We start from the raw sequence: 27,455 nt of genomic DNA on the forward strand, positions 1-27,455 counted from the left end.
TGAGGGGGCTGCCTGCCTCAAGACGATCCCTCGACGACAGGTCAAAACCATGAAGGGGCGCAAGACGAAACTGGACTTCAAGACGAACACGGCTAGACGCAGCACCAGTACGCGAGAGTACAAACGTTGTTTAAGAAGGACAGGACGTGGTGCCAGATATGTGATGGATGAGTCATGGCAGATGATGGGACAGGAGGAAGTGTGTGAAGACAAGGTTCCTCAACGCATGGCAGACACTGATGGAGACAGAGGGGAAAATCCAGACGTAACCAAGACGGCTGGAACCAGCAGAATGTCCCCATCTCACAAGACGAAGTGGCTACTGCAGTGAAAGGTCTGGGGGAATCCGCAACAAGGCCAGATGGGATCACGAGGAAGACGCTGGCAAACATCCCATTCGGGTCACTAGCCACACACTTCAACCTCTGGATGGTGGCGGAGAGGCTTCCGGAAGAAATGATCAAGGAACGGACAGTGTTCATACCCAAGGAAAGTGGCACCCAAGATCCCTTGAAGTATCGGCCCATCACCACTGCTAGTGTGGTCACGAGATGCTTCCACAAGGTTCTGGCGGACAGAGCGGAAGATGCTGATGACAACCCTAGACAGAAAGGCTTCAAGACGGGAGACGGCATTGCTGCGAACACTGCTGCTACAGACAATACTGGGGGAGAGCAAAAGACGAAGCAAAGGACTGAAGCTGGTATTCATCGACGTTGCCAAAGCCTTTGATAGCGTCACCCACAAGATACTGGCAGAGGCAGCCCTTGAAGCAGGAGTTGACTTCAAGATGGTGCAATACATAGTGGACAACTACAAGAGGCAGGGCACCATCCTCGAGATGCAGGGAGCAACAAGATGTGTGAAACCGGGCCGAGGCGTTCGACAGGGCAACTCACTCTCACCTGTACTCTTCAATCTGGCCATGGACCGAACGCTGAAGAAGCTACCCGCATCCACTGGAGTGATGGTTGGAGAACACGGAGTCAACCACCTGGCCTATGCTGATAATGTCGTGCTGCTGGCGGAGATCAAGACGGGGCTCCAACACTTGCTAGACGAGTACCAGAGGGACTAGCTGGATGTGGCCTCACCATCAATGTGAAGAAAAGCGCGACGCTGTACATGGAGACTGTGCCCAAGGATAGGCAGCTGGTGGTGAAGGTCAGCTCAAAGTTCAGATGTGGACCAGACAGTCTTCCGAGCATGAGCGCTGCTGAGTTCTACAAGTACCTGGGGGTCGACACTGGTTGGACAGGGACACGTGGTAGGGCAATCAAAGTACTGGAGCACAAACTGGACCAGCTGAGAAGGGCTTCTTTAAAACCACAACAAAGACTGAATACTGAAAGTGTATGTCTTCCCAAGTCTGTACCACCTATTTGTGCTGGGCAGGACGACACGTGTGTAGCTACTGGGTCTGGACAGGCTCATAAGACGAAAGATCAGACGATGGATGGCCTGGTCAAAAGATGCTCCACTACCCATGTACCACGCAAGAGGGGACGATGGGGGAGTAGAGGTGGCTCAACTCTCATTGACAATTCCACTACTGCGTGAAACACGTCTGAGCAAGATGCTGCGAGATGACGACCCCGTTGTGACTGAGATGACGAAGACGGACTACTATAAGAAGCAACTGGCTAACCTAGAGAAGTTCAGTCCCAGGGTCGGCGACACACTAGTGACGAGCAAGGAAGTGGCACTAGAGGCTCAGGCGGCAGCACTGCACAGCTCAGTGGACGGAAGGGGACTGGAGTCTGTGGCTCTGGTTGGAGGTGAAGACGCCTTGCTCAACGGCACCACTTTGATGACGGGTGGGATGTTCATCAACGCCATGAAGATCAGAGGCAATCTGATGATGACGAAGCCAGGTAGACGAGGTGGCATCACCAACAAGACCCAAACTGTGACACATGTGGGAGAAGAGAGACGCTGGTCCACTGCCTCTAGACATGCCCAAAAAGCTGAGGCGCCAGATTGCGCAGATCAGAAGTGCACTGGAAAGAAAGGACTATGAGACCATCGAAGAACCAATCATCAAGACAGGGCGCGGCATCAGAAAACCAGACCTCGTGGCTACGAAAGAAGGGAGAAGCTGGGTACTTGATTCGGCGGTCACTGGCGACAACACTGATCTGGACTCGCAGGCGGACCAGAAGACGGCCTACTACGACATCGATGAGGTCAGAGACTGGATCAGGGAAAGAACGGGCTCACAAGAAGTCAATCTGGGTGGAATTGTCACTAGCTGGTGAGGGGCACTAGCACCGAAGACAGTGAGGCTGCAGGTGGATCTGGATGTTCCTAGGAGCACGATTAAACTGGTGCTGAGAAACCTCGAAGGTAGTGTATGGACTTGGCAGATGTGGAGGAAGAGTGCATACAGCTAAGGGTCCCTCGATGAAGAAATGACGGCTGATGGAGAACCTACGCGGATCTGTCAGACCCGACATACGAAAGCTCAGTCTCAAAACTCCGGCTGGCATACCCGCTATAAAATGCAAATCCTCTCAAACTATGAATTGTGTAAAATATATTAAACATCTTTGTATATATATGTGTATATATAGCAGATGAATTCAAGTGTTTGAAAGCAAAAAAATGAACCTCTAAGAACAGCCATTCACACCATAAGTATAAGTCACCAAAACACTCTGTGGATCGCACACTTGGAACTAAGCTGAAGGGTTATAAGAGACCTTAATACCCGCTGGGCGCTACCTGTTTCTCCGGTTTGTGAGGACAAAAAATATCAAACGGGTTAGACGAAAAACCGGTGAAGCGAACAATCGCATAAAAAATGACCAACAGGAACAATATAATTGCTACAAACTTCGTTTGGGAGCAATTAAAAATATAGAATCCCCGTGACTCAGCAAGCGAGTGTTGAGGCATACGAAAACCTAAATATTGGTTGACGGAAGCTTTAAATGTCAATTCTTTGAGAAAATTGGCGCCAAAAATACACCTACATTCTACTCTCAACAGCTTTTCACTCAAGATACCACTCAAACTCAGAGGTCAGATTAACTTACCAGCACAAAACATTTGCCTTTAATCTCCAGCCTATTCCATTAGAACATATAAAAACCAACCGTTTGAACTTGTATCTGGTTATTTCTCAATGAAAATTTGTGTTGATAATAGAATTTGCAAAACTCGAAATACTTTTACTGAAATAAAATGCAAAATTATTCTACAAAAGACAAAATTTTCTCTGGAAACGCACAGCTTTATAGAACAAACTTTCTTCCCAATATCCCTTACATAAATATCACTTTTTTGCAAACATTCCTCTCTCAAACTAATCAGTATATATTAAAGTTTATCATAATTCTAACGCGCGCTGTAACATTTTGTCCTCCAAAATCTGGACATGGATGTTTATCTTTAACGTCTCCCAACTTTTCGACTCTTTTCAAATGTTCACTTATTTCCATGTTGCTAAAAAATTTTATATTTTTAAAACAGCCACAATTAATCAAGACATAACTTTCTGATAATATTTCGAATAACGTTCTGGCAATTATTGCAAACATTCATTTGAGTTTCCTCAAACTAAAATCGGAAATCGCTGCAACCAAAAAAAAACAGGCACGCTGTTCTGTTTTTGAAAAACTTTGATTTCTTTTCAACAAATATATTGTAAAAGTTCAACAGCAAAGAAAGCACATATAACTAACGTCGGAAAAACTGCTCTCGAACGACTACCAGACCCTTGTGATTTCCTATGTTAAAATTGCTTTTATTGTAGCGACAAAATTAACTTCGGAATGAGAGCAATTGAGATCACTCAAAAATTATGACAAGTGAAAAGGTCACTTAAGTCAGAGAATGTTCTAGAAAAGAGCAAAAACGAGCAAGCAAAAATTTAAAGGGCATATTTACCATTAATATCTCAAGCTTCGTTGGACAGCATTTAAAAAAGAAATCGAAACAGATGACACAATAAAATGGGAACTTTTCAAACATAAGAATGTCCGAAAATGAGAGGGCAAAAATGAAACCTCAATAACGCAGTTGCAACCCTCAAAATTATGCCCCAATATTGTAAAACCACAAAAAACACTGAAATAAAAAAAATAAGACGTTGAGCCTTTTATTTCAAATTTCAACTTGGATAACAACCACCAGATTGTTGAGATGCAGTTGAAACAGACCCCTCAAAACAAGAAGAAACCTATACAGCAACAAAGATCGAAATATGAAGATAATCGATATCACAATTCGAGAGGCAGATGTCAGGTCAACTTTCAAAATTCAGCAAATCATGTTGCCAATTTTTTTTTACTGTGATATGAAAACAAAAATGAGCGGCCAAAGATGACCTCACGCACTTGCAGTCAGTTACTGGTCAATGAACGTCACCAACTACTAACAGAAATTGAAGAACAAAAGTTCAATAATAGCGGCAACTAAATCTCTGCTTTTATCAAGTAACTATCATGGACTGATACAAAAAAATCAATAGAATAAAGTCGGACTAATTCACTCAAACGGCTGACCGTATTCGAGGGATAGCTTAAACTAAAGAGACAGTCTCCCCAGGCGAGGGTTGCATCACTCACACTGCGTGAGATTTTCTGGTTCGATAGGAAAATGTAAACATTACCCGACTAACGTCAAACGAATTGCTCTCAAACGACTGGCGAGCGATGTGGGTATGGTTCTGGGAGAGTTGTACAAGTGGGGGTCCAAATAGGCGGGTTTTAGGATGGACGGGGGCTTTGGGGTGGGGGGGGGGGCGGGGTTAGGTCAAACTTTCAGACTAAGAGCCGCCCTTCACACCTTGAAATTGTCTCACAACAGTTTCGGTGAATCGCATACTTAGAGACTAGTAAGGCTCTAAGAGAGCTGCTCGGCGTCTTAATGCCCTCTGAGCGCTACCGGTTTATCCCGTTATTGAGGACGAAATGTTAAATGGTTCAGACGAAAAATCAGTCAAGCGAAAAACCGCATAAAAAAGACCACAGGATTAATCTAATTGCTACAAATTTTAATTGAGATCAATTTAAAAAAATACTATGTGAATTCAGACAAACAATGCATTTCTGCCGCCTCAGCAGTTCTGATGAAATTCAGCGCTCATAAAATCTCTAGAAGTCAATTCGGTCAGAAGCAAAAAAAAACAAGCAGCAAATAGTATAAAACCAAAAGCACCCTCATAAATGCTGCAGCGTTCCCCCCCCCCCTTCAGTCGTGCCCATGGAGTTCTTAGTTGCGTTCGCTTACGAGGCAGAACGAAATCTGTCCATTCGTAAACGTGAAACCAAGTGAGAAGCCAAAACCGAGTATACTACGTTTGTGAAGTTTTAACCAAGTTGTTAATGAAATGTGTTGGGATTGGGGGTATGCTTAGGACTATTTTGATTGTGCATTATTAAAGTAAAATTAAATTTGATTCGTTTTGTTTCGCTTGTTTGTTGCTATAAAAGGTTTTTGAGAAGTCGACTACTTCCGTCAGGTTTTGACAATAACTGTTGTGAAATGCCGGGCTTTTGTTAACGAGAAGTCACAGTGTCCTTGACATCGCCGGCCCCATTTGCAGGATTGCAAAGAAAGAATAAAACTGTCGGATTGCAGCATGTTGAATCATCCGTAAAGTTGAAACAAGAAGTATAATAAAAATTGACTGTAATGAAATATAAGGGTACAAATTAAAGCTGGTGGTTCGTAAAAACGAGCCAACGAAATCAATAATCGGAAATACTAACCAAAAAATACCTCCATTGTCAAAAGAAAGTAAGAGGGGTGGGTCTTAGACCTGCGAGAAAATAAAACCAATAACAAGTTGAAATGGGCTGGTGATAAGGGATGATCAATGGAACATAAATTTGTGATGAATCAATCTGCTGGTTTGTAAATGACAATCCAGAACGTAAGAGGGTGTAACGTGTTGATCAAAAGCCATGAAATTTTGAGCAGCCACCTTTTCTTTAGAAGGGCAAACTGTTGTCCCTAAATTTCCTATCTTTAAAGAGACTGTTTGTTTATGCCGAAATTTGGGTTTCATTCTGCGAAAACTTTGCTCAGTTTCACAACGGGTCTGATGCGTTCTCCGAAAGACGTCTTCAACTTAACTGATCGGACAATCCCATCTGTGCCAGGGAAAACTTGAATGACTCTAGCCAAAAGCCAGAGGCCACGAGGGGTGAAATCTTCTAGAATCCATACCAAGTCGTCAACCTGTAAATTTTTTGACGTCTTATGCCATTTACAACGTACTTGTTGAGTTGGTAAATACTCCCGTAGGAAACGATTCCAAAAGTGAGTTGCAATTTGTTGTGATGAACGCCAACTTTTTGAAAGATTCTTCTCTTTACCAATGAAGACGCAAGGACACAAGTTAACGGATGAACGACCTAGGAGAAAATGATTTGGTGTCAGTGGTAAGGGGTCGTTAATATCATATGGAACATTTGTGAGAGGCCTGGAAATCATGCTTGCCTCTATTTCGCAAGAAACTATTCAGAATTTCGTCAGTTAAAGTTCTCGAACCAATGACCTTGTAAAGTGATAGTTTAAAAATTTGTACCAATCTCTCCCAAATTCCACCGAAATGGGGAGCAGCTGGGGGATTAAACTTCCAATCTATCTCCACATTCATTAGATGTAGCTTAGCTGCTAATAATTTTGATTAATTCAGTTCTGCGATGCTAGATTGCAGAGCGTTGTTTGAACCAACAAAAGACTTGCCACAATCTGAGACGAATTTGTTGGGTTTTCCTCTGCGGCTAACAAACCGCCTGATGCAGTTGATTGTAGAGTCTGTTGTGAGATCATTCGAAACTTCAAGATGTACTGCTCTAACAACAAGACAGGTGAAGAGCAAAATATATCGGCTAGATAACCTGCCATTGTTTTTAACAGGAAAGGGTCCTATGAAGTCGAGACCAGTTGTTTCAAAGACAAACTGATTTTTCTTGGGTAATCTGTCCTCGGGTAAATCAGCCATTTGGGGGGTGCAAACATCTTGCAGCATTCTACGACATGGCAAATAGTGGCGTATAGTCTGTTTAACAACTGATCTACAGCGAAGTATCCAATAGTATTCCATGAGAGTTTCTAGTCTGCTCGGGACCACAATGACAATTAATTTCGTGTGTGTGTGTTGTACCAGCAGTTTAACTGCAGCATTGTTACCGTCAAGTATTATGGGATGACGAGCGGTCATCAAAAGACTTGCTTTGTCAAGCGACCACGTGCTCTTATTGGGTTATTCTCGTCTGGGAAAGGTGATAGTGCTTTCAATCTGCTAGTACCAGAGACCTCAAGTCTTTTTTCAACAACATGTATTCTGATTGAAAATCTTGTTTTTGAATATTGTGCATAACGTGCAGATAAGCTCTAATGTAATGTGCTAACTTCATTTCTGCGTTGCGTTTCCTACATTTGTCCGCAAAAAGAAAACAGACTGCTATCACACGTATTATTTTGTTCCAACTGCTAAATCTTGTCGCGTCGACAATGTTTGATACAGTTGAGTTTACTGAAGAAAACGAAACAACCTTTACTTGTTGAGCATGCAAAATTTCGTTTTGGCCACTCAGATCTTTTTTGACTCAAAAATGACGGTCCTGAAATCCATCGAGATTTTGATGTCATTTGCTCAACGCTATATCCTCGAGTTCCGTCATCTGCTGGGTTAGCTTTGGATGAAACGTACTTCCAATCGAAAGCGGAGGAGACATCTAGAATTTTGGCTATTCGATTTGCAACAAATATTCTATGGCGCATTTCAGGTGTTCTCAGCCAGTACAGGACTGTAGTGCTGTCCGACCAAAAAACACAATCTGAATACTCTATATCTTGTTCTTCTCTTATAAACTGGGCTAGTTGGGCTCCATATACAGCGGCTTGCAATTCCAGATTGGGGACAGTCATCCTTTTTATTGGGGCTACACGAGCCTTGCCCATAACAAATTTAACGGAGATCGATCCATACCGCAATTGTGGCTACGGCAAACGTTTTTGGAAGTGCACTTTTCTTTGTGATGGTTTCCAAAACAGATGAAACATAATCTAAGTTTTCTTATGTGCTCTCTGCGAATGCTTGCTGGGAGAGCTTGGAAGGGGGTACATTTGTAAAGGAATTGGCAACTTTCATTGCTTGTGCAAAGTTTCACAGGGGGTTGCCTGCCTTCAACTGTCAAGTTCCTGCTAGAACTGCTATTTGACTGTTTATATTGATTAGTTTTCCATCCACTTGTAGCTGATGTGTAGTTTTGTACACTCGGAGAAATTTTCCAGGACGATTGTGCGTGGCTTGATTGAAAAGTTTGGAGGCTAGAGTTTAAATCTCGACACGCTTTGGAGTAGTTCAGAAGCCAGTCAGAAAGTATCTGTAGAGATGGTTGCTGGAAGTCCTTTTCTAACACAAATTTGTTCCACTCAAGACGTACGGGATTGGGCAATTTCGCTAACGCCACATTTAGGTTGGTAGTTGAGTGAAAGGTCGTGAACGAATCCTAATTGCTGAAAGGTATCCACCATTGTCAAAAGAAGAGAAGTGTGTGTAGCTCTCTGGATGGGATATATTAGGTGATTTGAATCTATTCAGTTTCTCAAGGAAAGCGTTTACAATTCGCTTTGGATTCCCAAAGTGTTCTTGAAGGCGATGAAGTGCTGAAGCGTATAAGTCACCGTTGCAACCATAGCCGTCGACGAGGGCTTTCGCCTCACCTGTTAATAGTGATTGTAGGTGAATCATTTTTTCAGAAGATGTCATTGGTGCTCTGTCAATAGTAGCTTGAAAAATGCTGTACCATTTCATCCAGCTTATTGGATCACCATCAAAATGGTCCGCATGTAACTTGGGTACGGATTTTTGAAAGCAAGTAGACATTGAGGCACTGTGTATAGGAGCAAATGGCATCTGCGTAACTGATGTGTTAGGAATATTACTGAAGCTTGGCTGTGTTAATGGAAAAGAGTTATTTTGTCCAAGTGAGTTGCTATCAGTTGAGGGAAATCCGCAAGGAAAAGTTGAGAACGATTGCTGAGATGCACTGCAGGGTGCAGCTGACATCTTACAATTTGAGGTGTATGAGGTGTTGTTGACAGGTAGAGTTGTACCACCGGGTGCAGTATAACCATAACTGACAAAACGCGAATTCGCAGCGGGCGCTGACGTATTGCTTTGAGTGGTGTGATCAGTCGAAAGAGTGTCGTCAAAGACAAAATGAGTCCGGCGTTGTAAATGTGACAAGGTGTTGTCATGTGTTTCTATGTTCTCATTGGAGTTCAAGGATAATCCACCAGATGAGGTTTGCTGGAGAGGCCTCTTTGTCTCTTTAACGTGTTTTCGGAATAGTGTCAGAGTCTGTTTTATTTCTATCTTCAAACGACTGTGTTCTCTGGACATAATATCTTGTTCATCAGGCTCCAGGCCACTGATTAGGTCAATGACAACTGGTTCAAGCTTCTGCTGCATTTCCCTAATTTCAATAACTGTTTCCTCTAAAGTTTCGATATCTTCTGAGGACTCTATAGCAGCGATCAGGTAGTCAGTATGTAGTTTGATGTCATTTTTGATCATAAGTTTAGATGTTTCCAAACGCTTCTGTTCTTTTGACTTGGTTGCTGTTGAGGTACCAATGGATTGTTGAGTTAACATTGCTCCATCTGGGGAATCGGATGAACTGGTACTCATTTTGGGCACTGTATTGTTTGAGGTTGACCGCGTCTCAACCATTAATGAGAAGTCAGAGTTGTTCAGACAAACCGAGTAAAATCAGGAATGTTTGGTGGTAACAGTAGTAGTTTTTACCGCCAGAACCTACTGAAACCTATCGATATCAATGCCCTACAAGTGTTAGAACCAACCAATACCTACCAAATACCAATACCTACCGAAAGCCGGAACCTACCAATACCTACCAAAACAATACCTACCAAATACCGGAGCCTACCAATACCTACCAAAACAATACCTACCAAATACCGGAGCCTACCAATACCTACCAAAAACCGTAACCTACCAGTACCTACTAAAACCAATACCTACCAAAAACCTGAGCCTAACTATACCTACCGAAAGCCGTAAACTACCAATACCTACTAAAACAAATACCTACCAAATACCGGAGCCTACCAATACCTACCAAAGGCCGGAACTTACCAATACCTACCAAAACCAATACCTACCAAATACCGAAGCCTACCAATACCTACCAAAAGCCGGAATCTACCAATACTTACCGAAAGCCGGAATTTATCAATACGGCCGACCAGAAGGGGTCCTTGGGGCGGGTAAAACCCCCAAAAAGACCGGAAAGAAGGCGAGGGGTTGCGGAGACGACCAACCAGAAGGGTGTCTTCGGGGCGGGTAAAACCCCAAAAGAACCGAAAAGCAAGTGGGGGGTTGGGGAAACGACCAACCAAAAGGGGGTCCTCGGGGTGGGTAAAACCCCAGAAGAACCGAAAAGCAAGTGGGGGGTTGGGGAAACGACCAACCAGAAGGCGGTCCTCGTGGTGGGTAAAACCCCAAAAGAACCGAAAACCAAGTGTGGGGTTGGGGAAGCGACCAACCAGAAGGGGGTCCTCGGGGTGGGTAAAACCCCAGAAGAACCGAAAAGCAAGTGGGGGGGTTGGGGAAACGACCAACCAGAAGGGGGTCCTCGGGGTGGGTAAAACCCCAAAAGAACCGAAAACCAAGTGGGGGGTTGGGGAAGCGACCAACCAAAACGGGGTCTTCGGGGTGGGTAAAACCCCAGAAGAACCGAAAAGCAAGTGGGGGTTGGGGAAACGGCCAACCAGAAGGGGGTCCTCGGGGTGGGTAAAACCCCAGAAGAACCGAAAAGCAATAAGCGAAATTAAATATCGATAAAATTCTGAATGTTGCAATCTTTATCTTTGTCTTTTTGTGTAGTTACCCCACCATAGTATGATTGTTTTTGAACAAGTCTAATTTCTGATATTTGGATATTCTGAAACATTGGAAAAAATCATGGTGCACATCAGCTTAGCTCATTGGAGAATGTATGTTTTTTTTTGAAAACAATACTTAGCTTTAGGTGTGGTTTCGAAGCTGTTTTGTTGGGCGCCAAAAATGTTTATGAATTGTGTTGGGATTGGGGGGATGCTTAGGACTATTTTGATTGTGTATTATTAAAGTAAAATTAAATTTGATTCGTTTTGTTTCGCTTGTTTGTTGCTATAAAAGGTTTTTGAGAAGTCGACTACTTCCGTCAGGTTTTGACAATAATTGTTGTGAAATGCCGGGCTTTTGTTAACGAGAAGTCACAGTGTCCTTGACACAAGTTAAAGGCGACCATGTTACAAAGGATTGATGTCGAGTTGCTGCAACAACAAAATAATGACTTGAAATCTAGTTTGGGAGCAATTATTATTCAAATTTGTTTCAGATCATGCCTGAGACCTCACGTTCTCACAGATAGTAACACAACGTTTATCTGAAATGGCCTAATGCGTGTGGGAATCTGAGGACGCCAGAAATTCAAGAGATCTGGCATAATTTTTCCCCGTCGTTAAAGATGACTCAGGAGATCAAGATGTAGCTGGTTCAAAAGTACATCGGTCTTTGTGCCGCTTTTTTTCAAATAAAACCAGATCAACAAAATTAAATTATCAGTAGGGGAAAGCAACAAAAATATGCATGTACGCAAGAAACAAAAACTATCATCAAACAGTAAGCAGTCTTATCAATTTATCAACTCCTATTCGCTGAACAGAATTAAACAACACTAATTCACCGATCAGTAAAAAAAAGCCAGGTGTTGCATCTTATGATAAGAATCAGACATCAAACATTTCTTTACAATTTGGTCAGTTTTATATGATGAGTTTATATATGAAAAAAAACGACAACCCGGTTCTTTCTCTCCAAAACGCACCGGTTTAAAATAATGTCTCATCCAATACTCGAACGGCTTGCTTTTATGATCCTTTCGCCGCACGAGGCGACGGCGAACTTTGAGACCACAACTGGACGCGTCCTGGCGATGTTGACCTTCCTGAAACTCCTCCCCCTCCCCAAGGAGAGCCCGGAACGTTCATGCTATCATCCATTGAGCTCATCGAAGACCGGTTCAAATTGTTCATCGCTCGCATCCTAGCAAAGGGATACGGTGTGGCTCCGGGTGATCCAGATCGGTTCAAAAACGCGGTCGCAGTTGCATCGCCGGATCCACCTGGGTAAAAAGAGTTGTCGTTTATTCTCACCCTTCGTGGCGAGTTGATAATTCCTTCATTCAACGAAATGTCGATCAGTTTGTTTTGCTGTTTGTACAGCATCATAATGTAGTACCCAAAAAGTAAACATATCAGCGTAATCAAAATTGGAATATAGTATATGAAATTTTCATTGAAGTATTGAAGCGTTGACGTTTTTGAAGCAATTGACTCGGTCGAAAATGGAGCTAGTTGAATGTAAACGTTGATTTTCTCACGCTTTCCAGTTAATCCACAATTCAATTCAATAACCAGGTTCTCCGTCGAAGTAGAGCGGCTAAAAGCATGCGGCGACAATTCAACTGATAGTTTAAGATTGTTATCATGAGCGACCTTCCTCACTGTGAACAAATTCTGAGTTGTTGGTATGACCTCCAATTTGCTCACAACGTCAGAGGTCGCTTTCACAAATATTTCAGCAGAAGGATAGTGGTTGCTCAAGATGATCGAGGTAGAACTGACGTGAAACAATGGCGCAAAATTGAGCTTCAAAACAGGACTCGAAACCGCAAGTCGATTAGTGGTGGGAAGAACTGTTGCTTGTAAGTTGACGGAAGTTGAAACAGCAGCCAAAGCTTGTCTGAGTTCCGTGCTTGTAGGTTTAACTTCCAGGTTGCACGAAATTCCATGTTGCGGGTCAAAAGTAGCCTTTGTACTAAGTTCTGGGTTCAAATGAGTGTTTTCTGAATCAAACCAGGCGCTGCATCGCAGCCACGAAAGATCTGGACTGTAGTCTTTCAACGCCTCCCGATGATCACACAGAACGCTTTTTCCTAAATCGAATTGGAAACTCTCGGCCGGAAATATTGCGTTATAGTTGGCTCTCGGTTTTAGTTCAAAGCGGCCAGAATTTGCAATCTTAACAACCTTGAACGTTTTCTGGTCACCAATTGTCAATTTTAAATTGGCTTCACCAGCGCCGACTGCGATCGCTAGCCCACTTTCAGCGCTTACTTGAAGTACCTCCTCATTAGCTGACCAGGAAGCAACGCTTCCCTTGAGAGGAGAGTTCAAGCATACAACATCGCCAACCTGAACTTTTCCAACGAAACGGGAGTCATCGATTACATTTCCAACATTGAGTACCAAGTAATCCGAGAGCTCAGTTTTGAACGCATCGTTGCTAACAGTAGAAGCTTTCAGAGCTGATATTCCTTCACCTGAGTTTCTGAATACCAATGAATGGTTCACACTACCAGGGTTAACCTGTCCAATATCGTTTCTATTCAGCTCGTACTTGACTTTAGCGTTAACAGAGTCGAACATGTGACCTCTATCATCGTGAAAAGTCACTCTCATGTTGATCGTAGTTCCTTGTGGGATGACCCTCAGTCGATTTTCTACTTTCTGCATGTTATTTGGTCCACAACACCAGTTCTCTATTTGCCCACTGAGTAAGGGTTCCGTTTGAATCCTGATAAAAGATATATGTTTGACCGTAACGATTAATGAAAATGTTTGATTGACTCCATTTCTTGATGAGGTCCTGACAAGCACAACAGATAATCCCTCTTTATCGCCAGACGTTATCAGACCTCTGTGGTCAACGGAAACCAACTGGTCACTGTGATACACCGCCTCGAAGTTCGCAAAATTCAGGTTACTTTTTACGTACATAGATGAGTTTGGCGTCATCAATAGCTTATTTTCATATCTATGTTTTGGCTCTAGAAGTTCCAGTCTTTGGTAGACCTCAATGTTGGCTTCTGCTATCAAAACCCTTGGACCTCCTGCAATAATGGACACTCCTCTAATGTTCCCAGATTCTTGGGAGACCGCAACTTTCAGAACAGCGTTTCCAGCATTTTTTCCAACAACTCTCACAGCGAAGTTTGCTTCGGGTCCATTGTCGATTCCTGAGAACTCATGCTGCGGAATTACTTCGATCACATCACTATTTGCCACTGACCAATCAAAATTCAATCCCCGATTTAAAGTCAAAGGCGTCAGTTTTCCATTGTTGCCCGTAACGTACACGGGCACAATCGATTCGGTTGGGAACTGAGATAACGCAACGTGCAGCTCAATACTGTTCAGCTCAACAACATGAAACTGGACAGATGCTTTGGAGAGCACGTTCAAATCGGTATTGTCAACAATTTCAACATTCACCATACACGATCCCACTTTGAGAGCTTCGAAAAGACCAGAACTCTTTACGGTTCCTATGCGTTTGTCATCAAGTTTATACTTGAGCGCAGGCAGAGGTTGAGGGCCTCCGGTCGTTTTGATTAGATAAAACTGACCAGGCACCATATAAACTACACTCGGTGTCACCGAAAGAGGACTGAACACTTGGATTTCATGTTGACGACTCGTAATTTGACCAGAACTCAAAGTGGCACTGAAGTGCAGTTGCAGTACTCCTACAGATCTCGCAGTCATTCTGTAGAACTTAGAGTACTTCTGTGCCTCATTAACCTCGTCATGTTTGAACTGGATTACATTATTAGACGTTATCAAGGTCAGTTTTATAACAGGAAACATGCTCGCTTCAATGTTGTAACCGTTACTGTCCATAACTTGTACTTCCAGTAAATCGGAAGAGTTCAACTGCATCAACTTTTTGGTTTTCACATTTATGGTCCCGATGCTAGACACTATGACTTCAAACTGAACAGTTGTCAATGATGGAAAACACACATCACTAATGGTGACCACTTCTCGGCCATCACTTATAGGTGTAACAGTCAATTGACTGGTCTTGGAATCATAACTAACTTCACTCACACTACTACCACCATTTTTAGTTGCAAGCGTGAAGAACCCTGATCCCCCCAGAATTTGCACAGTTCTTGCACTAGACGGGTGGTTAAACACAGAAATCTCTGGTGATTCGACATAAGGAACTAACTTGGCAGAAATTTTTATCACAGCTGAAACTGGTTCGTACAATTCCCGATAAGCAAAAGATTTTCGATACCCAGATAGACTGACTACTAAATCACAATCGATTTGACCTCTGAACATCACGTTAACATAGGGAAACATTTCCGTGTTGATTCGAACACCATCTGAGCAACCCGAGATTGAGAAGTGAAGAGATGAGAAGTTTCCAAACATCAGTCCAGAGCTCTCTTTAGCCACTACCAGTAAGCCCTGGTTTTCGTTAACTAAGACAGGTAAGCTATCGGAATGAAGGCTTCTGTAGGGTGGACAAGTTGGGATCTCAGGAACCGGCATGATTCTAAGAGAAGCTGGTGGACTGCATTTGAACCCTATTGAAGCCGATGATTGCTTTGGATATTTGTTGGTTGTTGTAGGTTTATTGCCACTGATCACTGCGAACAAACTTTCACCAATAGCATTACAAACGATGCTAAAAACGTTATTTCCTCCAATCTCATTAGCACTGGGAAGTTGCTTAATCACATTGTTTTCCGATATCTCCACATTTCGATAGAACTTTGAAGAATCCAGTTCCCATGGCAGAAGCCCTCCTTTTGTTGTAACCTTTATAGATGACCCCAGAGACAGCACGATGTTCTCATGAAAATCTTTTATTTCTAAGGGATGATAACCACCAAGCGTCGTTCGATTTTGGATGTTCTGCAATCGCACCGTTACCTGGGAAAATCCAGGACCAGTTGTGTTGAACCACAATAAGGCGCAACCTTGGTTATAAGGTTTCTGGTCCTGTAGCTGGAGAGATGTTATATAATAAAACACATCCGGGTTTGAAAACTCAACTTTAAAGGGTAATCCCGAACACTCGGCAACTTCAAACAGCTCGTCTGGCCTTGATGGGTTCTTCGCAACAAACACGTGAACAGGAACAAGCACATCCGAATAAACCTGACCTTCAACATAATGGGGCGACAGTACTATTTTCGCCGGCTGTCCGACGAACACCAGCGCTGTATCAAAGTGGTGTGACATCTGTCTATCTGTTACTGTAACCTTTGACAGTCCTGGTGTGCCTGCACTTTCAATCAAACCTTCTTTGGATACGGTCGCAACTCGAATGTTGTCCGAATCCCACTTGTACATTCCTGAGCCACCACTTGCCGCAAGTTGATAGGAATTGCTAAAAAACAATAGTTTTTACTTGCAAAGATGGTTGTCCTATGTGGGACGGTTCATAGTAATCATACAGGGTTGCAAGGGCTGGACGAGAAGGGGATCGAAATCGCCACACAGATGAAGGTGAACGGGGGAGTGCTGGAGGGGGGCTGAGGGGGTCGTACTTCAAAGATTAAGGACCGCCCTTCAAAACATGAAATTATCTCCTCAAAATAGTTTTCGCGAATGGTATATCTAGAGACTATTAATGGAGCTAAGAATACGTTCCAAGTAACTCCTCTACATTCAAGTTACTCCTCTAGTAATGAAAATTTTCACTTTCTAGGTTCAAACTTGCATAATCAAAAGCCATTTTGAAGAGGAAAGCTATACAAACAATTTCAGAAGATGATGACTAACCGTCCCAAGTTTAACTTGATTTAATTCAATTTCTTGAGCAAAAGTTTTAAAATACCAACAATCCAAATCAAGTGTCGCGACCAATAAGAAAACTAATTGCAACTCAATAACGTCCAGTACAATGTTAGAACAAGAAAACTAGAAAATTTTCTGAGAACCTATAAAAAAAACTGTACAAATAGTCCTAAATTGAACATATGTACATGAAGTCACTACATATACAGTCATTAAAGTCATCAAAACATAGTCCTATATTTTGTCGAATAGTGGTTTATGCCAAAAATGCTCCCACAAATTAGTTATCATTTGCTATATGTGTCAAAACCCAGACCAAAACAGAAGACATTGTTTAGCAAAACAGTTTTGAAAAAGCTACGCGTGAACAAGAAGTTTTCGCTCAGCAAGCAAACTTTTTACTCTTTTTTTGCCTGTTTTCTCTCTCTCAATACCAGACAACTGCATGAAAAAGAAACATTATTTCTGAAAAAAATGTATAGCATGCGTTATTTCTTCCTCCATAATTGTTTTTTTTTCAATGCGGGTGTTGGAACTTTGTGCCTGCGCATAGAATCAAACGAGCTGTCTTGTTTTATATAAAAACTAAAACGTAAAACTTTTTAACTAAACTTATTTCAATACATTAAATTCTGTGACTTACTGTAAAAAATTTCAATGAGCTGTGTAAATCCCATAAAATGTAGCCCTTAAAATCTACGTTCTGCATTGTCTTCGGGTACTAATATCAAAAACCTTTGGCCGGAAACCCCAAATTAATGTTATGAACAATACCTGTTGTCAACATTTGGTAGCCATATAAAGCCGACTCGCTTTGGCACAACAGACACCGGTTCGATAACTTTGAACTCTTGTGTTTTGTAGATTTGAAACTTCTCGGACAGCTGAACAATCTGTTCCTTGTAACCCATTACCGCCTTAAGCTGCGAGAACAATTTCGAATGTCCAACCTTCAAAGGTGTAATCACCAAATATGTTCCGTTCTTCGATCTAAAATCTACACGAATGAAGTCACTTTCATGCGAGGTCTCAGCAACAAGAGAAACAGAGTGAATTAAGTTGTCGCTTCGATCGTAAAACTGAACTTGAATTTCATACTTCAGACCAAGTTCAAGTAACCAATCGTGTTCAGGCTCACTTGTAAACAATGCGTAATAAGGTTCTGTAACTAAAACGTCAACGCATGGTCCTGAGTCATCGTTTGGAATTGTACTGGCAACGCAGACAGCGCTTTCGCCCATTTCCAAACCTTTCAAACTGGAGGTGCCATCGTATAACTTGAGGTACTTCTCAGAGTTAAGAGATAGCCAGTAAGTATCCGTCGGCAGAATCAGCTTAGATCTGCGGTTAAAATTCATATTAAACGTTTCAATTTCGAGCAGCTGGTCTACGATTATTGCAACAAACCCAGACGGTTTCAAAATCAGAAAGTCCTTCACAATCACTCTGACACGATCATTTGGCACGTTGGAATAAGTAGGAGAGGTTATTTTGGTCTCAATGAAAGCGACACCAATTTTAATTCCTGAGATCACCACTGAACTTCCTCGCAATCCTGACTTTTCTAGTGCTTCAATAGCGGAGGGCGGCTCGTTTGATACCTCAGACCACTTCAAGATACGCAGAACGTGAGATCCCGTATGGTCAGGATATTTACTCGATTCATCAGGCAAGACTTTCCAGGAAAATGGGATTCCTTCAATGGTAGTGAACAAGTTTTCATTTTCATCAAAAGCGTGCACAGAAAAAACTGTAAACGGAAATCCGATGTAAAGAATTTTTGTGGTTGTTACAATACTGATTCTTTTGATCACGTTGACTTCCACATCGGAAACCAAGGGAGGGCGACCTTGTTTCATATCAGCTTGGACGACAGAGAAGATACGCTGAGGCTCCTTCTGCGCAGCACTAAGAGTAACAGCATAGAAACAATTTGGATCTTTAGGCTCCTCCTCCTGACCGCCAACAACAGGTATCAGCCTGACATTATTAGCGCAATTTGCATCTTTCGATTCAAGACCACCCACAACAGGTATTAGCTTGACAGCATTTGGTCGAGACGATGTCCTAAACGAGACACAAAATCTAGAAACCAAAACTTTAAAGGAAAAACAGTGTTGAAGTTCTCTGGGGAAAAAGAACTTAACAAAAATTAATTGTTTTCAGGGAAAAGAAAGCGTAGCAAGCTGAAGCTCAGCGCACTTTCCATCGAAGTTTGAATTATTACCCCTTACGCACGACTATGTAATATTTGATAGAACCTATACCAATTATCTATATGACATATGCAAGAATTACAGGGTAATCGGTTCACAATGAGAACAAAAAACTGACCATTTAGCACAGCCGGAGGTTAATTCTATGGTAAAGTTAATCAGCTGGTAGGGATAATGAACTGGCAATAAAACCGTTGGATGACTGATAGCAACATCTTTTCCATCTCCAATGGTCACTAACGCAAATCCAATCAAAAGAGCAAGAGAATTCATAACATTTCAATCTGAAATTGGTAATAACAACTATTTGCCACATATCTAGCAGCTTTCTCAGAGAATCCAGAAAATCAAACTAAATCAGCTAAACTAGGAGGCTATTGGTTAGCCCTGACATTCTATTGCCACATTCTATTAATTCCATAGTTGAGGCAATTATCGAATAAGGAGAACCAGGGAATATAATTTCTCCCAATAAAATTTGCTACCAAAAACCGAAGCAATCAATTAATTGGCAGAACTCAACTATTTGGCGATCAATTATTTGGCAGAATTCATTACACAAAAACCTGCAATTTACCTTAGAAAAAGTGAACATGGAAGGGGATTGCCTTTTCTTGATATCAATGTAAATATTAGCAGCGAAAGTAAAACCACCTGTCATTGAAAGCAAAAACCAACTGACACAGTAATACTGAATTTTCGCAGCTGTGCACCGCTTCAGCATAAGAAAAATGTGATTCAAGAGACGATTCAAAGGGTTCCTAATGCGACATATAATTGGTTGGCCTTCGATCAGGCGCTTGAAAAGAACAAAACATGCTGGACCAAAAATCAGTATCCAGATGAATGGTCGTCAAAAATACAAAAATGGTGAACCAGAATCTGGAAAAGATAATAATTGGAAACATAAATCAATTGAAAACAACACCAAAAGAGCATCAAAAAAGCGACTGGATCTCACGATAAACCAAGAATTTCTCTACAATACAGCGGCAACCTTACTCTAAAGTTTGCAAGCAATTTGAAGAAATTATGTGACTTGCAAGTGTTTTCTTAACGCTAAAGTTATGATCATGCCTCCCCACCCTAACTTCACCTTTCGAAAAAGACCTGAATCCCCAATTGTTTATGAGATAAAATGTAATGGAAGCGGATCCATCTATATTAGGCAGACAAGACATGTTACCACTAGGATATCAGAACATCAAAACGATTCACAATTGGGTCAGCACCTTGTTGAATGTGGTGGCTCCACAAATCACAATGAATGGAAAATTCTGCATGGCTGTCGCACAGTAGAGAAACTGATGACTATCGAAGCTATATACATCAGCAAGTTGAAGCTCGGACTAAACAGACGCGATGAATATAAGGGCGTGAACTCGCGCTAAAATATTTGTTCAAATCATTATGTTCACTTGGGAAGGATAAGTAGAGCAAAAACATTCTGTGCATGACAAAACGAAATTTGCAAAACCTTTTAGGGTTTTAGGGTTACTTATAGGAGGGATACTTAGGGTTAGGGCAAATTCGTAATTGCCCAAGGAATAAAAAAAAAGTAAAAAAATCCTGAGTAGGAATATCTTTAAAGAAATTGATAAGAGCTGCAAATATGAGTTGTAAATAGGCTAAAAAATTTATAAATGAAAAATTTTCGACTTAATTTTTTAAGACAATGTTTAGAACTGTCTTAAAAAATTAAGTCGAAAATTGTGTTCTCAGAAAATTGTAAATACTACATATTCATTTTGTCCTTTAAAAATTTGTGAAGCAGTTTTAACCTAACGTTTAACGTAAATTTCGCAAACGCTTGTTTTAAAAATCAGAATTAAATTTAATTTGACAAAATTGGTTTCTTCTCCATAATTTGTCAGAATAAAATTAATTCTGATAGTTAAAAACGTTTTGGATTTCACAAACTGTTAAAGAAAAAATGAATTTGTATATACATTTGTCTGAAAGCACAATTTAAACAATTCTAGGAACGATCTTGAAAACTAAATATAAAGTTTTCCGTATATACAATATTTGGCCCATTTACTAGCTTCAATTTGACATGCATTATCAATTCTTTTTAAAACGTTCCAATTCCGGCTTCTTTGATTTTGATCATCGTTCTTTAATTTTAGGGTAATTTCGAAATCCTCTACCCTTTAATATCCCTCTTGTGGGTGTTTTGCAAGTTCCGTTTTGTCATGCACACAACAAACTTTTGCCCTATTTTTCTATTCCCAAGTCAAAATTAGAGTTGAACTAATATTTTAGCGAATGTCCCAACCCCTAATTCACCTCAAATACAACGTGGGACTTCAGGTTTCTATAGAAAGACAATTTTAGGATAATGGGGCACGATCTTAACTTCCACGTTAAAAATACCACTTGCAAGTTACTTGCAAATCATTATGTTAAAAAATGGCACGTAGGTCTGGTTTGTAAATATGTCAATTTTACAAACATGTCAGGGATTTACACAATATATTTGACCTTCAAGACTATTCTTTCTATTCTCCTATTTTTACCTTAGTGAGACACTGGCATTGCCCCTCAATAAAATTAGAGTGTACCACAACCTCAGTACTCTAACAATATACTGTTTCATAACTCTTTTCAATTTAGTGTCTTAGAATATCAAAAGTTTGTATTTTGTATATACAAAAGCTTTAAGATGAATTTTCTTTGTTCACCGAATTCTCTGCCTCTTGTGCAAAATTTTGTACGCTTCTCGTTCGTTTTCATTGGCCATTTCATTTTGTTCGCAAGATTGATGTTTTTGCAGAAAAATTCATCTCCACCAGAATAAGTTTGCGTCAGTAAGCTAATTTTGTGGTAATATTTTTTGATTTGTTCTTTGGTGGCAGAAGTATTCACAAATTTCTCGTACAGAGTGCAGACCAAATCATTATAACTTGCTTTGAAGCTAGGAAAGTTTCAGCAGCTTCGCTCTTTTTAGCTGCATATAGTTCAAAATCCGCCAACTCTTGATTGAATTAGTCAATGGATTTCTCATGTTTGGCGTTTCTGGCTGCCGCGCTTTTAGATTGTGTCTTATACCATCGCACTGAATGCTCAATTCTTGCATGGCCTCTCTCGGCCTTTAAGCAAGGGTTTGCCAGTTATTTTTGAAGCTCGAGTGAGGCTCTGTGATGTGAATAGTTAGTACTGTTAAACATCTCTAGTTGCACGCGCCAGATTTGCAGTTCCACTTCAGCCTGTGAGGCTCGGATTTGAATATTTTCAGTTGCCTGCAATTCTGGCACCGACGTCTTCAGAGACCGAGATTGGCAAGATTCAACTCTGATTATTCCAGGGGAAACCTCCACTCTAGGTTTCCACAACTATAGTATATAAACATAATCGCATGTTTGTGGGGCCACCTGTGATGAAAAAAAGAAAATTTTCGCATTTGTAATATTTTCATTTTTTATTTTGTTTTTTTTTTGGTCTTGAACTCAATTGTTCTTTCTTTTGCTCTTTTTTGTCTAAAATTTAAGACGTTTTCAATTTTGTTTTGGGTTTTCAGCTGGAGATATTTCTTTTTTTTATTTGTCTTCTTTTTCTGTACCGTAAATCAACTTTTCTGCGGTCCTGAACACAAGACATTTTTTTAACCAAAAAACTGAATTTTTATATGGACTTTCTGTTCACAATTGTTTTCTTTTGATCTCCGCGTTAATTAAATAATTATTTCAACAGTTGATTATTCCTGCGTGTTCCTGGCATGAGGTCGAGATTCCTCAAGTGTTGTACCTGCTGCCCAAACAAAATTAAATGTTCTTCAAAAATTTCCAATTCAAACTTTTCATGCCTATATTGGTGTAAAGCTTTTGACCTCAGAAGAAGGTCTGGTAAATTTCAATCATTTTTGCAGGGCCGTCTTTTTTAGTGTTAAATATTTTGACAATTTTGCTTGCCCTGATTTTCGAAACAGAATAACGCACTAAGTTGTTGTCAAAATATGCGGTTTTAAACAAAGAAAGTTTAGGAAAAACCTAGAGGACATTCAAAATTTTGACGATCCATTTTAGACGGTTCCCAAAAACTGTTCCAAAGTAATTGATTACCAAATGTCCTGTGTGTTTTACTCCTGTAGGTGAAACCCACTCTGATGGCTTAGCAAACATAGCGCTTTCGTGATTATCATCTTCATCAAGTTTTGGCTCTGGTCCTCGACAATATTTATGTCACTTATCAGTTGTAATTTTTATTGGAATAGAATTGTTGTAGGATATATATTCAAAACATGGCAATCCAAAGTTTTTGTTTTATCAAAGGCTTCTGAAAGCTCTCTAAAACTCATGTTGATCTTAAGAGTGTTGTTTTCTTCGTGGCATAGAGAACAACGTCAAATAAGTTGCTCTTTTACGTGCAGATACGATAAATACCACTTCATACTTGCAAAAAATTAGATTTGTTTTTGGCTGAAGCTCACCATGTATTAAACTACCTTCTTCCATTGTTTTTGATGCTACGTTTTTGTTATCACAGTTGGTATTGTGCCACAGTGAAAAAAATATGGTTGAGGAGATATTGTTAGAATAATATACAATTTTGCTCAAAGTAAAACGAAAGCGAAAATGGCTCGGATAGCCGAATAACAAACATAGTGATAATCCATCATCCAACATTCATTTAATTTTGAATCCAATATTTTTTCAAGATTTTCCCAAAAAAAACATCATCAGTTTGCTCACTTCTAACGTACTACTCATCTTTTGCAGTAAAGTGATTCTTTAATTTCTCAGGTACTGATTTTATTAGAGTGCTATATCGGTTAGGAATTTTTGGCGGCTTCGGATCACTTTTTTCATTTTCTCAGAAACTTTTGCTTATCTACATGCTTCGTGAGTTTTTTTCTCTGGTTTTGGTATCTGTGTCAGAACTGCTTTGATTTCAGTTTTCTCTTCAAGCCTCGATGCAGATTCACCTTTTTCTTCAGCAGTCATTTTGCTTCCCTGGCGCTCAGGCTTTTCCTGCTCTTAATACATAGATGCTTCATTCTCCAAAGCATCATTCGCAAACCTTTGTTAGATTGCAAGCTTTCTCATGTCATCTAGCGGCTCGTGCTACCAGCTAGATTTGTCTTCGAGATTATTTTCGCTGCCTGTGGATGATTGCTTCTCAATCATATCATCAACCTCTGAGCTGTTCCAGTTGCTTTTTCTCTCGAACATTTCTGTTGTTCTTTGCTTCAACCGAGGTTCAGGTTAAATGTTTTTTCTGTGTTTAGTTTATTCGGTCAAAGGGAACTTGAACATTCCTCCAGGTGTTTTATCTTGCACATTGAAACTCAAATTGGCTATGATTTTAACAATTACGTATGGTCTTCCATAGACGGAATTAAATTTTTGTGTCTCCCTTTTCTTATCTCTGGGTTTGAAACTAAAATTTCCAGGTTGTAGCTTGATCATAATGTAGGTTGATCATAATAAGTTTCCAAATGTAGTTTGACCATAGTAGGTTTTCTTTCGTCCTTGTTCGGCGTCCGTGATCTGTCATATCAACTTATGCGTCTCATGTAGTTTTTGTTTCAATGTGAGAACACAGTTTTTTGATGCTGCATATATAGAGTGGTTTGTGGTGTGCTATAGATCCAGTCTTTAGGTGGCGATAGTGGAAAACGAATATCACTCTCCAGTATACAACAAAGCCCTCACCAGGGTTTTTCCTTCTGGAATAGGTAAGCCTACGGTTTCATAGCACTTACTGAATTGATCTCGAATAATTAAAATATACTTGTTTCCCTGAGAATCGGGGAAACAATTATGCCTCTCTCTTCATCCTTCGCTGCAGATTCACCTTTTCCTTCAGCAAACATTTTGCTTCCCTGGCGCTTAGGGGTTTCCTACTCTGAATCCATAATGGATGACTAGGTTTCTATTTCGTGATTTCCTGTCGTTGTTTTAGTGTTTTGCTTTTCTTTTTCATGCACATCACAACTCTCTATCCAATTTCCTCATACTTTCTTTTGCATGTTCAAAAAAATTTTCGACGATGCCACCTATTTTGTTTTTTAAACCTTAAAGTGACTTGCGCTAGGATAGTAAAGCAACAGATCAATCACGTCGAACTTTTCTCCCATAGTAGTACCATTTGACACACAGTTTCAAAGTAAGGTATTAGTTAGTTAGTCTATCGATATTTATCTTAATATTGTTAGTATTATCGATATACAGTCCCTTCTATTAGGCATTGAAATGTATGCTGAACTCAGTATTTCCATAATTCCTCTGAAGCTTCCTATCTTGTCTTCGCTAAGGTCTTTATTTATTTATGAACCAAAGGCATGCATCTGTGAGCAGTTTGTCACTTTGATGGGAAGTTCGCTGTTTCACTCCCCGTAGTTTGCGTAGCTGCCAACGCCGACTGCCACAGTCGATTTTGTCTTCTTTTATGCTGATCGCATTATTGTTAACAAAAGCTGTGTGTTCCCCAAGTTTTGTGTTATGAGCGACATTTATGAGCGACAGACGGTTAGCTGTGTGATCTTGTTTCCTGCTCTAAGGTTGATGTCAAAAACAAAATGCCCATGTTTTTCAATCCATCTTGCCATCATATGGTCTGGTTTCCTAAAACTGTAGATCAAGATAAGAGCCCTGTGGTCTGGTATGATTAGAATATTCTGACCAAGTAACAAATTTTTTATTATGTTGCTTAAGATGAACTTAATTGCTTAGTTCCCGCTTAGTTGTTTAGTTAACAAAATTTTCCGAGCAATTGCGTTGAATTTTACTCGGAGTTTTGCTGGCATATTCAATAACTGTCTCTCTCTTTCTCTCTTCAGTTCACTGTTCCTGTGTAAGGATTATACGAAGGCTTTTTAAAGAGGCATCTGTAGTCAAGGTATACGGATACCTATCATGCCGGTATCCTAAGATTGAGCTTCTAAAAGCATTTTGTTTAATTTGGTTTGAGAACTACTGCACCCCGTGCTGAAAGTGGCGCTACTGTTTTCCCGAAAACAATAAATTTTTGGTATGGGCTAACCATTTCTGAAAAACGCCTGGACGTTTTTCAGAGAGGGAGGTCCTGTCATTCTTTCTACCGCGTTTAGGGAAAAAAAACATTTTGATTGTGCGATCTTTAGTCCATTCTTTGCTAAGCGTTTTAAGAGTTGTAATTAGCTGTGCTTTTCTGTTCCATGTTCTGATCTGGCTCGGTTTTCCCAGTCGCTTATAGAATGACAAGGTTAACACTTTTTCCACTATGAAATAGAACCATTATCGGTTTAACTTTCATTATTTTTTTACAAACAGTTCCTGTACTCCCTAGTGCGTGGTTTCCTTGACAGCACAAGCAACTCCCCACTACTTTTTATTGCACGGCATAACTCTCGTGTGACCAATCGCGGCTTCTGTTTTTCCCTGGGATTTCGCAATTGAGCTCTTTTGTCGTAATTGTCTCGTCTATTATCAGAGCTGGCTCCAGCATGGCTATTATAATGTCCATTTCTATCTCCAGTTTTTCATGAAATTCTCTCATTGTAGAGAAAAAAATTTGCTCATTGCGGGGAGTGTCCCCATCATATCAAGAGAATCTTTCCACAATGGATGACTAGGTTTCTATTTCGTGATTTCCTGTCGTTTTCGTGTTTTGCTATTCTTTTTCAGGCATATCACAATTTTCTATCCAATTTCCTCATACTTTCTTTTGCATGGTCAAAAAAATTTTTGACCATGCCCCTATTCTGTTTTTTACCTTAAAGTGACTTGCGCTAAGATAGTAAAGCAACAGATCAATCACGTTTGACTTTTTTCCCATAGTACTACCATTTGACACACAGTTTCGAAGTAAGGACTTGCTTGGTATTATCGATACACAATCCGTTCTATGATGCATTGAATTGTATGTTGAAATCAGTATTTCTATAATTCCTCGGAAGCTTCCTTACTTGTTTTCGCTAAGTCCTTTATTTATTTATGAACCAAGGGCATGCATCTCTGAGCAGTTTGTCACTTTGATTGGAGGTTCGCTGTTTTACTCCCTGTAGTCTGTGTAGCTGCCGACTGCGACAGTCAATTTTGTCTTCTTATATGCTGATCGCATTATTGTTAACAAAAGCTGTTTGTTCCCCATGTTTTCTGTTATGAGCGACATTTATGAGCGACAGACGGTTGGCTGTGTGATCTTGTTTCCTGCTCTAAGGTTGATGTCAAAATCAAAATGCCCAAGTTTTTCAATCCATCTTGCCATCATATGGTCTGCTTTCCTAAAACTGTAGATCAAGATAAGAACCCTGTGGTCTGGTGTGATTAGAATATTCTGACCAGGTAACAAATTTTTTATTATGTTGCTTAAGATGAACTTAATTGTTTAGTTCCCGCTTAGTTGTTTAGTTCCCAAATAGTTGCCGAGTAATTGCGTTGAATTTTACTCGGAGTTTTGCTGGCATATTCAATAACTGTCTCTCTCTCTCTCAGTCTCTCTCTCTCTCTCTCTTTCTTCAGTTCACTGTTCCTGTGTAAGGATTATACAAAGGCCTTTTAAAGAGGCATCTGTAGTGAAGGTATACGGTATACCTATCATGCCGGTATCCTAAGATTGAGCTTCTAAAAGCATTTTGTTTAATTTTGTTTGAGAACTACTGCACCCCGTGCTGAAAGTGGCACT

General features: G+C 40.5%; 1 protein-coding gene across 1 annotated transcript; it reads right to left on the minus strand.

Annotated features, from left to right (window-relative positions):
* Positions 1–11,570: 11,570 nt before the first annotated feature.
* Positions 11,571–19,158, minus strand: LOC142344545 (nuclear pore membrane glycoprotein 210-like). The gene is made up of 3 exons (XM_075396307.1): positions 18,967–19,158; positions 17,407–18,699; positions 11,571–16,222 (listed from the first exon to the last, which is right to left on the minus strand). The coding sequence occupies exons 1-3, from the start codon at positions 19,119–19,121 to the stop codon at positions 11,902–11,904; spliced, it is 5,769 nt and encodes a 1,922-aa protein (XP_075252422.1). The 5' UTR covers positions 19,122–19,158; the 3' UTR covers positions 11,571–11,901.
* Positions 19,159–27,455: the final 8,297 nt, after the last annotated feature.

This window comes from Convolutriloba macropyga, chromosome 8 (genome assembly GCF_964194025.1).
Source record: "Convolutriloba macropyga chromosome 8, txConMacr16.3, whole genome shotgun sequence".
In the NCBI taxonomy this organism is placed as follows: Eukaryota; Metazoa; Xenacoelomorpha; order Acoela; family Convolutidae; genus Convolutriloba; species Convolutriloba macropyga.

What these genes read in the sequence shown, in the direction of transcription:
- LOC142344545 (XM_075396307.1), bottom strand. Translation starts at nt 19,121, where the DNA reads ATGAATTCTCTTGCTCTTTTGATTGGATTTGCGTTAGTGACCATTGGA. An exon ending in ACCTCCGGCTGTGCTAAATG is followed by an intron (nt 18,700 to 18,966) that starts GTCAGTTTTTTG and finishes TGTCTCGTTTAG; the next exon opens with GACATCGTCTCGACCAAATG. An exon ending in CTACCAAATGTTGACAACAG is followed by an intron (nt 16,223 to 17,406) that starts GTATTGTTCATA and finishes ATTGTTTTTTAG; the next exon opens with CAATTCCTATCAACTTGCGG.